Source organism: Rattus rattus, chromosome 10 (assembly GCF_011064425.1).
Source record: "Rattus rattus isolate New Zealand chromosome 10, Rrattus_CSIRO_v1, whole genome shotgun sequence".
Taxonomy (NCBI): domain Eukaryota; kingdom Metazoa; phylum Chordata; class Mammalia; order Rodentia; family Muridae; genus Rattus; species Rattus rattus.
This window is the reverse complement of record NC_046163.1, coordinates 60,907,469-60,925,378: the sequence shown is the minus strand read 5'-3', so window position 1 is coordinate 60,925,378 and position 17,910 is coordinate 60,907,469. Positions and strand designations below refer to the sequence as shown.

At 48.4% G+C, this 17,910-nt stretch overlaps 1 protein-coding gene across 1 annotated transcript in view; it reads right to left on the bottom strand.

Annotated features, from left to right (window-relative positions):
- The window catches only part of Capn8 (calpain 8), a 65,325-nt gene that overhangs the window by 1,944 nt on the left and 45,471 nt on the right, over positions 1-17,910 (bottom strand). Inside the window, exons 12-20 of the mRNA XM_032915520.1 lie at positions 16,673-16,884; positions 15,372-15,408; positions 9,990-10,058; positions 6,953-7,010; positions 5,749-5,813; positions 3,196-3,264; positions 2,743-2,821; positions 2,091-2,207; positions 1,159-1,217 (exon numbers count right to left, since the gene is read on the bottom strand). Of these exons, the coding sequence (XP_032771411.1) occupies positions 1,159-1,217; positions 2,091-2,207; positions 2,743-2,821; positions 3,196-3,264; positions 5,749-5,813; positions 6,953-7,010; positions 9,990-10,058; positions 15,372-15,408; positions 16,673-16,884 (765 nt within the window). The remainder of the gene's footprint in view (positions 1-1,158; positions 1,218-2,090; positions 2,208-2,742; positions 2,822-3,195; positions 3,265-5,748; positions 5,814-6,952; positions 7,011-9,989; positions 10,059-15,371; positions 15,409-16,672; positions 16,885-17,910) is intronic.

The window sequence follows — 17,910 nt, the reverse complement described above, 5'->3', positions numbered from 1 at the left end:
AATAACCCAGTCCTCTAACATGACAGAGGGGTGATAACCCAGCCCTCTAACATGGCAGAGAAGGTAATAACCCAGCCCTCTAACATGGCAAAGAGGTGATAACCCAGCCCTCTAACATGGCAGAGAGGTGATAACCCAGCCCTCTAACATGGCAGAGAGGTGATAACCCAGCCCTCTAACATGGCAGAGAGGTGATAACCCAGCCCTCTAACATGGCAGAGAAGGTAATAACCCAGCCCTCTAACATGGCAGAGAGGTGATAACCTAGCCCTCTAACATGACAGAGAAGGTAATAACCCAGCCCTCTAACATGGCAGAGAAGGTAATAACCCAGCCCTCTAACATGGCAGAGAAGGTAATAACCCAGCCCTCAAAACAGGACAGAGAGGTGATAACCCAGCCCTCTAACATGACAGAGGGGTGATAACCCAGCCCTCTAACATAGCAGAGAGGTGATAACCCAGCCCTCTAACATGGCAGAGAGGTGATAACCCAGCCCTCTAACATGGCAGGGACAGTGATAACCCAGTCCTCTAGCTCCACTATCTCAGAAACCTTGATCCATAACTGCACTTCCTGTTCCCCTAAGCCCTCCCCCAGAGGCCAGCGATAGACTCTGTCACCCAGGGTATGCCCCTTACAGGCACTGGCTGTCACTTTCTGCATTAAGCACAATGTGACTTCTGCACGATAAGAACACTCATTTATTTCGTACCTTTATTCTTCCTCATTGGAGATTCACTTTTGGCTTCCTGTGCCCCCCTATATCTTAATTCAGAAGCCCCAGAAGTCAGGCATTTTACACTGTGTCCACTCCTCCCACCAGACACAAATGCGCATGCAAGTCCATCCCAATTAACAAGAGTTTGCATCTTTGAAATGATTTTAGATGGAACTAACGATAGCTTTAGATTTAAGGTAAGGGGATGAAAGGGTTAAGAGGGGGCACTTGATTAAATTACTTAATGAACTGATCAAGATGTTTGACTAACTTCTTAAAATACTATTCATTCCTTCTCCTCATGTTGACCACAGAACATTGAGGGAATTTTCATGGCAATAAGATGGTTGGTAGGAACAAACATAGCAGAGCACCTATTCTGTCCAGAGATTTCAAAGTCTGTCTATGAGAAGTTCCTCGAACCTTGGGTCATTTACCTCAGCCAGGGAGAGCTGGACAATGCCATTCTGGTCCTTATCCAAAAGCCTGAACAGTTCTGAAATGCCAGAGTAGCAAGAAATTAGGCATGTCTATTCCTGGGGTTTGGAACATCAGAGACTGCCTCTGACCAGTCCATGTCAAGTTACAACCGTCCACCCCTCTATTCCCCTAGATCCCCTGCCCTCCCGATCTAGTCTAACCCCAGGGACCAGCAGTCAGGGTGAATTTTAGTAGCAGCAGACATCTCCCAGACTGAATGGAAATCCTAACCCCAAGCCCAAGCCCAAGCCCAACCCTAACCTCGTCAGCAAAGATGCCCCTCTGATTCCTCATCTTCAGAAGCTCAAACAAGAAACTGATAGTTTCTTTGGTGAGTGGGCTGAGGACAGTTCAGTCCCTCTGCTCTATCTCTAACCAACAGATATTACCTCTAAGACTTTCCACCTTGGACTCACCCTGAGTGGGGAAGGTCCCCTCCCTTAAGAAGATATCCCACTGATTACAAGATAACAGCATCCCAGTGCCCAGTGTGGAAGGAATACAGCTACTGCCTCTGAGAGAGAGCCATTCCTCTCCTGGAAGGTGGCACAGCCTCTCAAATGCCCCTCGTGGTGACATACAGGTGAATCAACACAAGCTCATAACATGGGACCCTTGGTTTAATGACTTTGCATAGCTCAGTAATCAGGATAGCAGAGTTCCAGATCTCCAAGGAAAGGCAGCCTCGGCCCTTAGGTATGACCAGCTTGGACATCTGTAGCCCCTAAAGTGTCAAACCTCGCCTCCTCCTGAGTATCAGCTATACAAATCTCATCTATACTTTTAGTCCCCATGCTCCAAAGGCACTGTCAGGTCTCACTTCCTGGCCTAACCCCACAATGCTCTGCGTCTCTGACAAAAAGAAGAGGGATAATGAGAACAGGCTTACTGAACAGGGTCTCCAGGCGGATCATACACGCCACAAAACCGTCAAAGTCAACGCCAAGCTTACTGCATGCATACCTCATGGCAATGGTCTGCTGCACCTGGTTGTTGAGGGTGAAACCTGATGGCCAAGAGAGGCTATGTCATGCGTGGATGATGCAAAGGTCTTTGCATTTTCCTGATAGACTCCAAGGGGATGACACCACAGGGGACCCTCCATGAGTCTGTGGAGATCTGTAAAGCAGGACTCCTCTACTTCTCCCAGGGAGACCCAGGAGATGCTCTGCCAACAACTCCCTCCACTTTTAGAGAAGATCCATCAGCCCTTTCCCTAGTCCAACACCAGCCCAGCCCTGGGGCAGCCATAGCTGCATACCCACAGTAGGTGAACATAGAAAAGTTGAGCCCCTGCAGAACTCCATACCCTGTAACTACTATCACTGCCTCAGCAACAGGCAGAATGTAGCCCTGAGCATCCCTCCTCCCTGGATAGGATGCATCTTCAGCAAGACTTGGTTGCCACGCTGGCATCCAGTATAAGGAAGCCCTCAGGAAAGACCCTTAGCCCCCACCATCATGAGAACATGTGCTATTCCCACTGAGCACATCTGGGTCCTAAGACCTCTTCTACAGGACTCTACAGGACGGGTCCTCACCTGCTTTCTTGAGAGCTGTCCTCATCTCATGGGCTTCAATGGTCCCTACACGGTTGTGGTCCATTTCTTGGAACATCTCCTGAAGCCGGAGAGAAACTCCACGTGATAAGAGCATAGCCCCAGCATTGACAGTTTCCTCACAGTCTACTACTCTCCTGAGAGGCCAAGGATGCACTCAAGAGAGGCTGTATTTCCACCTCCAAAGAAATCCTGGAACACAGAAATGGGGCTAATGCCTTGTGCATGAGGCCTTTCATTATAGAGGTCGGCATCGGTGTCTCTCATTGCCTTTGCCTCCTGGCTCTTTTCTGAACCATGTACCTAGCTTTGGATGGTTTTGACCAGAGTCTAGAATCTAGAACACCCCAGGAATGAGTATTATAGAGAGCCAGAAGGATGGAAAGGGGCCCGGGCGCAGAGAGATAGATGCCCTTCTCTCCCCAGAGGAAGTACCAGATATGTGCGGATCTTCAGCCAGAGAGTCTTGAACTCCATAGGTCCCAGGCTTCCTGTCCCATCACTCTGTGTTTGTTAAAGGTCAATATGGACAAGCTCTGAGTCATTAGCAAGTTTCTCTCTCTTGCGAGCCTACATCAGTGCCTCAAACTGTTAATAAACCTTCCATGTTTGTAACAAGCCACACAATGGGGGTGATGGTGAGAAGCAAACTCAAATTAAGATTAAAAGGTTCAGTGCTCACTACAGAGGCCAGGCACAGAGGTAGGAACAAAGAACCACATCGTCCTAAAGCCTCCTACAGCAGCACTCATTGGCCTCACACCCTCGCCATCCTGGGTGACAGCAGCTGCAGCTGTGTTAATTCCACACTCAGATTTCTGCGACTGGTGCAACTGCTCATTCAAATCACAATGGTATTGTCAGAATGTCAAAAACAACCTCCCCCCCCAAAAAAACCCAACAAACAAACAAACAACAACAACAAAAGCCCAGGTCTTAGAAACACAAGGTCTTCTCAAAGGTTGTAATAAAACCAAAGGAGAGATGTGTGCTGGGGGGAGGCCATGTGGAATTTCTCATATCTGATTTATATTCCTTCCAGGAGTACTTATTGTGTACTGAGCTATGCCTGGGGCTTTGGTTGTACACTGTCCTCATAGATTTCAGCCTCTTTTCTCACCAGTCACAAATCCATAAACACCACTGTGTTGCAGAACAGAAACTCCTCCCCATGTATGTTAGATAGCCCAGTGGAGGTCCACTTTGCACCCAAGAGGGTAGCTCTCTGTTCCAGCCTGGAACTGTGGTCACTGCCAAAGACCCATGTGGTAAAGGCTCAGTCCCCAGCATGGCACTCTTGTGGAAGTAGTGGAACTTTGACGACTTAGCCATGGCTATATTGGGAGTCAGGAGAACAGAGTGATCACTAGTATGAGTGCAGGATTTGGGGGTGTGTGAGAAAAGTGTTCTAAGCCATGCAGTGATGGCCACACAACTCCACATCTAACAGAAGCCATGGAATGAACTGTACATCCCAACTAGGCATATTCTTGACATATGAACTTTATCTTAATAGACTTGACATTTTCCTAAATCTGCAAGGGCATTTTCGCTGTGCAGGGAGATTTAAGCACTACCTCATACCGGAGAGCAAAGTCTCCAAAAGGAGACAGAGTCCTCAAGTCCGCATCCTTTGCAGCCACAGGAGACATGGCGTCACTAGGACAAATGGTGGGTGACTACGACAAAATCTGAGTCTGAACTGAAATCAATAGAAAGCTATGATGAGAGTGACTCTGGAATCCACAGCAGAGTGAAGCAACGTTGGTCATCTGTGACCACAGGTTGAACTGTGAACCACACGCCCATGGAAAGACACAAGGGCAGAAAGGTTCCAGCACTACGCAACTAGTGGACGCTTGGAGCTCTGGGGTCGCCAGACGGCACCACCTATCCATCACCATTAACTTGTGCAGAGATTGACACACAACACTACCACAGCTGTCTGCACAAACCCTGCCGTGTGCAAAGGAAGGTCACACAGAGCAGCTGAGGAAGGGGTCCTGTCGTCAGGTTGCCAGATCTCATCATGGATAAGACCCTAAGAACTGAGGAGGGTCTCCCTAGCCTAAATGTCACATTTTTTTGTCTGTTTTAAGACTCCTCTACCTTTTTCCTGGAAGGAGGGATCACAGGGGAGAAAATGAGAAAGGAAACATGTTGACTGTTTCTTCTCTGTCCTGGCAAAGCTTGAGGAAATGCTGATGGGCCATCAGTACCCTGTACCTCTTACAGAATGTCTCTGACACGGAGACAGCCCTCTCTCCACCCATTTATGTAGAGTGTTCGTGTCCCCCGAATCCGTGTGTTGAAATCTAGTTCCGGTATGAGGGCATCATAGAAATGGGGCCTTTGTTAAGTAACTGGGTCACAAACTTACCTCGAACTGTAAGAAACGTCTATTATCTATGAGATGCACAGTTTAAGGTCTTGTGAATCACTATCCTGGCAAACTCTGAAAGGACTGTTCTTCAATAGGGGGGTGAGGGTTAAATGAGATGAGAGAGAACAAATAGGTTTTCATCTTGTATCATAATCCTAAACTATCCAGGGGCCATGCTAAGTGTCTGAAAGAAAATCAGACAGTGACAGGGGGAGCTGAGGAAGGGCTGGGTAAGGACGTGGGGTAGAATGGATTTAGCAGACGGGGACACACAACATAGTGCATATGATGATGGAGGAGAAAGTCCCACTTGTTGTCTCCACATTGCACAACTTTAGACCAGGCACTCAAATATGAAATATCTTGTTGTTGCTGTTGTTGTTGTTGTTGTTTATGGATAAGTGAGAGATAGTCCCAAGCATGGTGAAGACAATCAGAAAACAGAATGGTACATTTAAAAAAAAAGCCTCAAACACAATTCCTGACATATGCTCAGTAAATGAGTCTCTCCTTTCTCATTTCCTCCCCTGGGCGCTCTCTCCTTCCTGGAAAAAGGCAGGGGAGTCTTTAAAACGGGAAAAAAGGATGTGACATTTAAAGGATACATCCAGCAGGCTGATCATTTCTCTGCAAGTGTTGATGTTGAATCCATCAAACTTCATGTCTGTTCCTAAATATTTAAAAAGAAAAGAAGGCAGGAGTCAGGAGTGTCTGAGGAGCGGGAAAATAAATGAGCCGGACAGTCGGAGACCATTGAAGAGCATACGGTAGCCATAGAAAGGGTGAGAACATCGTGGGTGGCTTGGGACATACACTGCCTGCCTCCTGGTACCCTGGGATACAGCACTGACCAGCCCTGGCCTTGTGCTTCAAGCTATGGACCTCAGATTTGGTACCCACAGATTTATGTTTGCAAGCTTTGGTTTCCTGCACCGTACAATGATGCTACTGCCACCAGGAACTGGTCTAGTGAGCATTGCAGTGAGGTAAGCGAAGCTTCGTTACCAGGATATTGGTGTGAGCCTGTCCTCGGCTCCATACTACCCTCCATCCATGCCCCAGCCCCTCTTGGGTCTCCCCATCACTATACGATCTACTCTTGAGAGTAATTCCACTTGGCAGACGTTATCATCAACATCTTCATTTTATAACCAGGGACCCTGAAGCCCAGAGAACTTATACAGTTCACTCAAACCCATTGACCTGTAAGGAACAGAGCTGGGATTTAAACACAGGCCAGCTGACTCCGTGGTCACAACACACAGTGGCTCGATGAAGTAGCCATTGTTAACTCACAGGCCTCTCTCTGGGGGCTCCAGACATCTCTCCACCTTCACCTGTTAAAGACTGTGTAGCCCTCTCCTCCACTCTGTTCTGAGTCACAGAAGGACCAAGAGCAGAGCAGAGTGTGCAAGAGCTCTCCTGTATCCCCAAAGAAGCATGTTAGGGGATCTTCAGGCAGCATTAATTTTGTGGAGAAAGTGTCACATAAATCAAACACAGCCCAACTCCCTTTCTCTCAGGACTTACAAATACTTGCATTTGATGTCAAGATTCTTGGTCCTGCAGGGTCTGGTTGCTTACCAGTGTGGGTCTGACCTCTTCCAATGCCACCTCCTCCCCAGCCTCTCCTCCCTGCCACATGTCACCTCATTGCACAGAATTGGGATCTCTAAAGCTCAGAGGCAGCCTGAATCCCTTCTCTCTACCTGGGATAATTCTGGTTCATCTCTGGCCCTTTCTCAGCCCCACCCGGCCCCTCTCTTGGATGCCCACAGCCTTTCTGATAGACCCCAGGGGAGAACTCACGTTTAGAAAGTACTTCATTCAGGACCCTCTTGAGCTGATTAGCACTGATCTCAGAATCCTAGAAAGAGCCCAAATGTGAAATGTTTCAGACCCAACAAGCTGTTTCCTGGCATCCAATTAGAGCTTCCTCCCCTGCCAGACTCCAGGTCCACCAGCCCTGTGATTCTTCAAAGCATGTGACGTCTTTAGAAACTCAACCTCTCCATTTCCTCTGAGGTCCGACATCCTGTCAGGGCACAGGAGGGTTAGTAGGGAAGAGGAGAGATGGATGGCACAAGCTTGTCGCCTAACCCCACAGACGCTGCCAGCCCAGCCTCGCCTGTGTTTCATGGGCTTGCCTGGTTGGAGAACAAAGTGTGACAAGTTAGCAGCAGTGGGAACTCGCACTGATGTCCCCACACGCCCTCTGTGCAGCATCATTAAACCTTTATCAAAGCTGCATCCACACTTCAGTTAAGGAGCCGCGACTGTAGAAACTGCCAGTCACCACACACACACACATAAACACACACACACATAAACACACACACACACACAAACGCATACACTCACAAAATGTCATGTATCATTGAACTGTAATAGCTTGGGGTTCACAGACACCAGGTGCTGGATTTCCCACATATGAGAGTTGCCCTTTCATGCAGGAGCACATTTTAGGCTGGGATTCAGACTTGGGGACTGAAGCAGCCCATATGTGTTTGATGTGAACTCTGAATCAGAGAGAAGATGCTTTACCTCCCAGATGGAAGATAGACCTCAGGCAGGGAGAGGAACAAGGGTTGTGGTAGAAGCAATGGGCTGTGAACTGGGTTCCAGTCTGGACTCTGCCCAGTCACCCTGGACCTCCTCTATCCCTGGGGACAGGCTCTGGCATGGGAAAGGTAAGACTAAAACCTCAAAAGGCTGTGTCTCCGGATGACCTCCTCTGGGCATAGGGTGGTCGGTTTTAGTGCAACACCAGGCACCTCTGAAAAGGAATGACTCAGCCACCTACCAGGAAAGAAATAGGGTTCTCAGAGTCCATACTGGGCCTTGGCTGTAACCTTCACGAGGCCTTGTGACCTTGGACCAGCTCCAGAACAAGGGATGGATGGTGATGTGTGTGCAGGTCCTTTCCCCATCACAAGAGAGAAAAGACATCTTCCCAAAATCAGCTTCTTCTCTGGTGTTTTGAATGTACTAAGTAAAGCATGCCCTTTTGGCAGCTGAGGAAACAAACCTCTGCTGGGAAAAACGCTGGTCTGAGCACCTGGGTGGAATAAATTGACGTATTCCTGTTTGTAGGCTTGCTTTGCTGCAAAGGCTTCTTTTCTGGTATGATTTATGTTTTTCCATTCTCCCCTGCCTCCTCTCTGACAGAGATTCCATACATTCCAGGCTGTTTTCGAACTCCCAGATCATGCAATCCTCCAGCCTCAGCCTCCCGATGACATCGGATGAGAGACCTCTGTGTCAGGCTTCCATTCTACTCTTAAATCTGTTGGCAATTCAATGGGGTAGGGTGTGCCCCTGAGGCAGAAAGTGTTTCTTGGGATCCTTTTAGCACTTCATGACCCATCAAGGGTCTTCACTCACTATGGGGCCAGTGGGGACAACACTGAATCTTGGGTGGACTCAGACTTATGACCACTAAAAGACTGGGACAAAAAGAGCCCTGGACAGCTGAACAGGGGGAGGAGAAATGGGAGACAGCTGTGCATATCCTGACCACAATCATAGTGACACACACACACACACACACACACACACAATCACAGTCACACACAATCAGTCATACACACACATAATCAGCCATACACACACACACACGCACACACACACAATCATAGTCACATACACACAATCAGTCATACACACCACACACACACACAATCAGTCATACACACCACACACACCACACACACACAATCAGTCATACACACCACACACACACACAATCAGTCATACATACCACACACACACACAATCAGTCATACACACACACAATCAGTCATACACACACACACAATCAGTCATACACACACACACACACAATCAGTCATACACACACACAATCAGTCATACACACACACACAATCAGTCATACACACACACAATCAGTCATACACACACACACACACAATCAGTCATACATACCACACACACACACAATCAGTCATACACACACATAGTCATATACACACACACCATCAGTCATACACACACACATACCACAATACATGCACAATCAGTCATACACACACACATACACAATCAGTCATACACACCACACACACACACACAGTCATAAACACTATACACACACACAGTCACACACACACAATCAGTCACACACACACAAACATACACAAACACACACACACAATCAGTCATACACACCACACACACACACACACACACACAATCAGTCATAAACACCACACACACACAGAGTCACACACACACACACACACAATCAAGTCATACACCCACACACACACACAGTCACACACACACACACAGTCACACACACACACACACACACACACACACACACAATCAGTCATATACACACACAACAGGCTCAGATTCCGCAGGGCGAGCGCTGCTGGTCTCCCAAGTCAGTGGGCCCAGCTGTGTCTCTAATCCCAGGGCAGGTTAACTGAGTGACCTCCCGCTGCTGCCTGCCTGGCAATTCCCCCTCTGATTTAGACAGGTCACACTGCCCTGGCTTTCTACTCAGAGGCCCCATCTGAAGGGACCAATTTACAAACTGAAAGGCTTTTGGCAAGACCCAGAGATTGGGCTCTTCCATTTTCTCAAGTCTGTCAACGCAGGAAGAAAAGTAGCCTCTGGACAATAGTTATTCTCTCTCCTAGAAACACAGGAAAGGCCTGCTAGCTTCGAGCAGGATGAAGTGACAAGTGACAGACACAGGCTGGAGACCCAGAGCATGCAGCTTTGCCCTCCTGTACTCTTGTAGACCCGAGGGAGTGCAGACAAGCATGACCCGATAGCCTTTCGTAGCTCAGCCGAGAGGCACCTGCCCTCCACTCACCTTGCCCACAAACTCCTCAAACAGGCTCCAGAGATGTTCATCTTCTTCATCCATGTCACGGGGATGTGGCTGAAAGGGAGGGTGCCGGTAAAGTTAAACAGGAATTGTGGCATGAACCGCATTTTAGTATCTATGGCGAGCCCGTACTGGGCCAGGCTTTAGGCTAAGTGGGAACATATAGGGTTGTGAAAAATGTCCCTCGTAGTCTCAGGCACTTGAACTCTTGTTTCCTAGTTGATGGCACTGTCTGGGAAGGCTCAGGAGGTGTGGCCTTGAGGAAGGGAGTATGTCACTGGAGGTAGGCTTTGATATTAGAACCCTCATTCCGTGTGTGTGTGTGTGTGTGTGTGTGTGTGTTAAAGATTTATTTATTTATTTATTATATATTAAGTACATTGTAGCTGTCTTCAGACACACCAGAGGAGGGCGTCAGATCCCATTACAGATGGTTGTGAGCCACCATGTGGTTGCTGGGATTGGAACTCAGGACCTCTGGAAGAGCAGTCAGTGCTCTTCGTCTGTGAACCACCTCTCCAGCCCCCATTTGTGGTTTGCTCTCTCTGGTTTGATGTGCATTTAAAGATGTGAGCTCTGGGCTTCCTGCTCCTGCTGCTGTGCCTGTTATTTGATGCCACGCCTCCCAACCATGATGGACTGTATCCTCTGGAACCATGAGCCAAATGAATCACCTGTAAGCTGCCCTGGTTGCAGTGTTTTATGATATCAGCAGAGAAGTAACCAATATAGATAGACAGACGTTAAGGAAGGAGCCACGCAGAGGGCCGGCAGTCCAGCAGGGTGCTATGCCAGTTCCTCTCTCTTCCTTTAAGACTTATTTTAATGTTACCTCTCTATAGGTGTGGGGAGGGGTATGAGCATATGAGTGATCATGCCCAGAGGCCAGAGGTATTAGATACCCAGGAGTCGGAATTTCAGGTTCCTACCTGGGTGCTAGGAACCGCACTTGGGCCCTCTGCAAGAGCAGTATACACTCTCCGCTGATGAACCATCTCTCCAGGACCCTGAGCCTTGGATGTTTGCTTTCAACCCTGAATCACTTTCAGAGAACAGTAAGACAGACACAGGGAAATCTCACACAGGGTGGGTGTGGAGAATGTCCAGGGACTTTGCCAGCAACCTCATAGGAATCTGAGTTCCAGAAGTCATATGAAAAATGTGTGGCTGTTTATATGTGCTTTCCTAGCTCTCTCTCTGAGAGAGAGGGAGGGGGGAGGGAGGGAGAGAGAGAGAGAGAGAGAGAGAGAGAGAGAGAGAGAGAGAGAGAGAGAGATTGATTAAGGGGCAGAGCCTAGCAGATGTAATGGGACAGGAACTGAACTACCAATCACTGCTTACTGGAACAGGTCTGCACGCCGAGCATCCACTTTCCAATGCTAATATTAAACCACCTAGGACTGTTTCGTGGGCCATTTCGAAATCAGATGAGAGCTAATGCATGCCAGTCCTTTAAAAATTACAAACCATTCAGTGAACGCCTTTGACCAAATACATTCAAAATGATCTCGAAGCTATCACAAGAAAGGTCGAAAGGGAGCGAAAGCTCCCCACGTAGCCTGAAGAGTTTCCAGGAACCAAAGCCATTGCTAGGATGAGCACACAAAGCCGAGGATAGCCTAATGACGCTGTAATTTTAGGTTACGGTTGTAGGAATGGTATTCTCCTTACTTACTGCCTGAGAGGCACATTAAATGAATTATCTCACTTAGTGGGACCATGCTGTGAGGTCATCTCGCTACTGTACGCTATTCACTACTTGCAGATGGGGAAACAGAGAATTAAGTAGCATCACAGAAAGAGAGGACCAGAAAGACAGTAAGAGTCAGAGGTGAGGGAGGATTGCCGTGAAGTGGTGTCTTCTAGACACGAGAAGACTGATACGTCCATGAACTCACAGTACCTACACTGTGGTTACCTATACAGACCTGTGCAAGACAGAGCCTGTCAACTCACCAGAGAGACTAGTGAGAGGTGCATGAGACCCTTGCCTGACTGAGGAGCTTTGGACAGGCAATGGCTGCTGACTGGGGGAGGGGGTCGGTTTTCTTCAGCTGTACAGCCATGGTAGACTGCTCATGCTCTAATGAACGGCCCCACTCCCATCTCTCATACGGGCAGTGATGATTGCATTCAGTGGGTTATGTAGGAGGGGGAGGAGGAGGATGGGGAAGAGGAGGAGGAAGAGGGGAGAGGGAGGAGAAGGAAATGAAGATGAAGTTGGGGGAGGCTGGAGAGGAGAAATAGATGTGACTATAATTAAAGAATACAGAATTCACACACACACACAAACACATACACACACGCACACACATGCACACACATGCACACACGTATACACAGACACACAGGCACACACACGCACACATGCACACACACACACACACACACACACACACACACACACACACACACACGCACAGTGGCAGGCCAAGGCCACATAGCTAATAAGTGATGGAATGAAGATTCAGACCCCTCTCTGCCCTTCCCTACCATCCTAGGTGTGACAAACAGAGATTGCTGAAAGAACGAACAGCCCATGACTTAGAGACTTGTACGCCCATCTTGGAAGGCCGTGAGACTTCCTGTCTCCTCCGTCCTATTCTCTCAGCCTCCGGGGCTGTTTACCTATCTCTCCCAGGAGGCTACTGACCACACCATCACACACAAAACGCACAAACCCAAAACCACGCATGTGATCTTTAGAAGAAAAAGATGATACTTGTCACACATACAATTTAATTATTTTTTCAGAAGGGAAAGCATTATATTTGTTCCCACGATGTACTCTAAAATCTAGTGGTGAGCCCATGGACTGTAGATAGGGAATAATATTCTATTATTCTGAGGAGAAAAGCTATGAAATTGCATTTTAAACAGCAGAGCTAAGTGAGCCTGTTAAAACCCAGCCCCCGTGAGGCAAAGGCCAGAGAGCTCAGAGGCCACCCTGTGCTACAGAGCAGGACTATGTCTCAGACGCACACATAACAATCCGGGGTATGCATCCAGACAGATGCTGCCTGCCCCAGGCCGTCTGCCAATGGGGAGGAACCGTAGCACTGGATGTGGCAACTTTGGAATGCAAACGGGAAGGATGTATTTGTATAATGACAAAGTACCTCAAATTTGTTCATTCACTCACCTGGTACAAATTGGAGACGGCCCTGGGTCTATCAATAGATATAGTGGTGAGTGAGATTTGGCCCTTCTCTCAAACAATGTTTTGCTGGAGGAGCGTCTACTGTCCCAGTAGAGACACTTGGCAATAAGCTGGCAGCCTGACGCATGGCAAGCATGGCGTCTCTTGTTACTAAATTGGGTGCTGATGTTATCTCAGCAGCCCCCCTCAAAGGCACACGTCTGGGCCCTGAGACTGGCGCCTCCCTCACTCCAAGCAAGGCAGTCGGGCTCTGTGAATGTCTACTTGCCCATGTCTCAGAGGTGAAGCTGTAGAAATTCTGGAAGGTCAAGGCTGTATCTTCCTATCTCCTGTAAAGGCCTAAGTTCAACAAGATATTACCACTGTAGTGTGGGTGCTGTGCACACAGGTGGGTATTGTGTATGCACGTGCTGTGTATGTGTGTGGCATGTACAGTTGCATATGAGTAATGTGTGTGGCATAAGTCTGGTGTATGTGTGTATTAAACATGCTGGGTATGTGTAGTGTTGTGATAGAGTATACAGCACACGTTCATGGTATGTGTATGGAAGTGTGTAGCTCCCGTATTATAGGTAGGTGTGAATATATGTGTAATATGTTTTATGATAGGCATATGGTAAATAGCATGCATTTTATGATATGTGTGAATTGTGTATATAGTATGCATGTATGCTGCATGTATGTGGTGGTTATATAGTAAGCAGTATATAGTAAGCATGTGTGATGTATGTGGTGTGTTTTACAGTGGTATGGTATGCATGTATGGTATGTTCTATGGTGGGGACATGATGAAGTATGGCATGTGTGTGTGTGTGTGTGTGTGTGTGTGTGTGTGTGTGTAAAATTTGGTGTGTATGGTGTGTGGTATGTACATGTTGGGACAGAAATGGCTACAGTGAGAAAGGTAGTCAGAACTTCTATGAACCAGAATATTCTGAAGTCCCAGGTCTTGGAATCCTGGACTCCCTCTGATGGTTTCCATTGCCGAGCTCTGGAGACAGCAGGAGGCTCTCTGCTTAAAGGCCAGTGCTTTACAAAGCGACAGGCCAAATGCAGTAGCCTGTGAACTGCACCAAGGCAGGAGCGTATAATCTGATCACAGAACGCCAAGGCAGACCCATGGCCAGAAGAGACTTCGTGTTACTCTGGGGCTTTGGAAAACCCTGAGACCATGGGAAAGGAGAGAAGGAGCCCCGGATTGAACTTCTGCCAGCCTGGTTCTGTGGGGTGTGGGGTTAGTTTAAAGTCATTGGGCAGAAATCAAAACAGACTTGCAATTCTGTGTGGTCTACACCAACACGCTATGGCTCCTCTGACGATCCTGTGGCCCCCAGTGAGAATGATAAGACTCCCGGGAGTAACGAGGCTAAGCTACCATCAGCACCCAGAGTTGAGTTACCAAGAGCCCAGGAAAGGCTGGTGCTAAAGAGAGGTGCTTCACAAGAGGGCTGCAGGCCCTGGGGGCAACCACACCAAACAGAGACTAGCATAGTAAGATTAAAAAAAAAATGACAGGGCATTTCCTGCCGGGCAAGCTCATACCCAAGCCCCAGGCATATGGATCCTCAGGTGCCATGTTCCTACTCAACTGTAGAAACGCAAACTTACACATTTGATTATTTCCAGTAACAGAGCATGTCTATCCCAGCGCCTTCGTTCCAAGATGGCAGCTCGGCCACTAGAGGGCGCTTTGAGTAGCAGTTGCACATAAGACACTCAGTCCATTTGGGTGAACAGCGGATGTAGCTGGACTGGACTTGTGTTGGGTGAAGACATCCCCCACCATGGGTCTTGCCCCACAGAACAGAAAGAACACACACACACACACACACACACACACACACCCCACATGCATGAACACACTCACGCACACCATGTGGGAAGGACAAGAAATTGAACTCATACTTCAAACCCTGCACATTTTTCTGTGAGTATGCACACAAACATGTGTGTGTGTGTGTGTGTGTGTGTGTGTGTGTGTGTAGTAGTAGTAGTAGTAGTAGTAGTAGTAGTAGTAGTAGCAGCAGCAGCAGCAGTAGACAACTAGTGGACAGCCTCTGGTATCATTCCTTAGACAGTATATTACTATGTCCCAAAGAAATAAAATGCTACGGTCTTTGATATATAAAGAACTCTGTCAAGTCAACAAGAAGCTTGAACGTCTGCTATGCAGTAGTGTGAGAGCTTGGCCCAATAGGACTGCATACCTCATGAGGGTTTCCGGATACAGCATCCCCAATTTCCCTGAAATCCAGACAGAAATGAGTTAAACATGAAAAAGCAAGTTCAGATAATGGTCCTTTCCGGGAGAATTTCCTCTCAAGGGGATTCCACACCCAGTATTTTCAGCTCCTAGTTTTTTTTTCTTTAAACTGTATGGCTGAATTCCTATAAGGAACCCTTTACCTCTCTACTGCCCCAACGCACAACCCAGCCTAAGTTTCATGGAATAAGGGGTTCACTGGTCTCCCGCAGATCCTAGAATACTGAACATTCTGAGACACACCCCTGCCCGCTCCTATGGCTGCTCTTCTCCCTTCTGGAAGGTTCTGCTGGCCTCGTGGGAGCCTGAAGTCTGAGGAGTGGGGACACGGTGCAGGGTGTGCAGTGAGAGTGTGCTGTGTGCTCGGGCCCTGTGGTGCGGTATGGGTGGACGATGCACATGGCATGTGGTACATAGGATATGTATATGGTTTCTATGCATCCATGAGAATGTCCTGTGTGTGGTGTGTAGTGAATGAGCGTAGCATATTTTTGTTATGCATTAGTGGTATGTGTGCATAGTATGGTATGTGATACTGAAATGTATGGTGTGTATTATGCAAATAATGTAAGGCGTATGCGCATGTCATATGTTGTGTGCATATGATGTGGTATATATATGTGTGGTTTGTGTGTTGCATGTTTGTGTTATGTATTGGATGCATGCGCTGTGTGTGTGCATGATATACATGGTTCGCATGCTGTACATGCGTGCATCTACATGGTGTGCATGCATATATAATGTGGCGTGTATAAGTAGTCCACATTCAGCACATATGTCACATCTATGTCTAGTGTATATGAACACATATATAGTGAGTAGGTTGTATGTAGTGTATATAATTGATGTGTGTGGTGTATGTACAAAGTATGTGTGTGTCGTGTGCACAGCCCTAGCCTGTCAGCCTCTGCCCGATGGTAGAACAGCTGGTTAACAGGCTCTTGTTGGTGCCCTTTCTCCTCAGCCTTGGCTTTCTGGATGAGGAAACTCCCAGCCCTATAGAACAAAGTGGAGGCAGCAGGAGGCACACCCAGAGAAGGTCCTCGGGAGGTGTCAGACTTTCTAAACTTCCTTTAGGAGCATCAGCTAAGATCCTGAGGCAGGTCATTTAGCACTGAGTTCCTCCCAATGCTGCACTTCCAGCCGGGGCCTAACTCAGAAAACATCCCTGATACCCCGCCCCCCCGACACCCCCACCCACCCCATTCCCCGACCCCACCCCCGGACCTCAACAAAGTAGACGACAGAGCCTTGGCCTTCTTCTCTGAGAACACCCTCAAGCAGAAGTCACCGTCCTTGAAGGGCTCGAAGGTGGATGGCACCACCAGGTACTGTCCCGGGGGGAGTCGGACCCTGCTGGACACCTCCCGAAGGTTCATGTAAGTGCTGGAGCAGGTAGAGGGCTGGCGTCCCAGGAAGAAGTCCCGGCCAAGGTGTGCATCCGTGTGACTCTCCAACTGCACAAATCAATGGGCAGACTCAGTTTCTCCTTGGAGTTCAGCCCTACCCTGTCGAGTTAGGGGTGATTTGCTGTACCTAATGTGTAAGAATCAGGAGGCTTTTGGTTCAGTCACGAGCTAGCTCACTCTGTGTCAACCATCAAGTGGTCTTGGGGTGTCTACTGGCTGCTGAGCCCAGTGAGGCTGTGGCCTTAGCTGTGACTTCAGCCAGACCTTCTACCCTCCCCCAGTTAAACGAAGAATGGAGCTCTGGGTGTCTAGTGTGAGCTTTGCATATTTCTCCTCATGATTCCAGCAGCAAGCATCCACAGCTGTCTCTACAAGAACAACATGGAATCTCACAGCCCAGCTGGCCCTCAAACAAAGGGCTCTGCGAGGTGACTAAAGTGACCAGACTCTGAAGAAGACAGACAGAGGAGGCAGCTACTATCCAAGCCTGATTGCTGGCCTCCCGGGGGTCAGGACTCTCCCACAGACAGGATAAGTTACCCCCATGAGTTTGTTGTGAGGAGTGGGGAGGCTGCTTCTGTGTGACACAGGCTAATTACTGACTGCGGAGTGCTCTAAAAACACAGGTGCCAGTGTTGTTAGTGCTGTAATTACCCTCCCCAGAGCCCTCTATCCTTACAATCAATCTTTATATGATGCCTGTGACAGAGGCAGGTGCAGGCAAGCTGCAAGGGCTGAAACACCCGCCTTGGAGCGGTCAGTGTCCATACATGCTCACCAGACCCGCCCCGGATCTCAGTTCCGCTGATCAGGGGAGAAAAATAGGCCCACCTGTCCCTCTGTGGTTGCCCTGACAGGGACTCCTCAGGGACCCTCCCAGGTGGCAACTAGGTCAGCCACAATGCTGGATTCCCTCTGAAAATGTTTACACCCTGGACACGAGAGAGCTGGGGCATACCAGCAGGGCCACAGCCAACACCAAAGTGTGACAAGCTCAATGTCATTCTTGCTGTCCCTGATGGAAATGAGGGAGGAAAGAGCCCAGAGAAAGAAGGCACAGTCAGTGCAGATGGG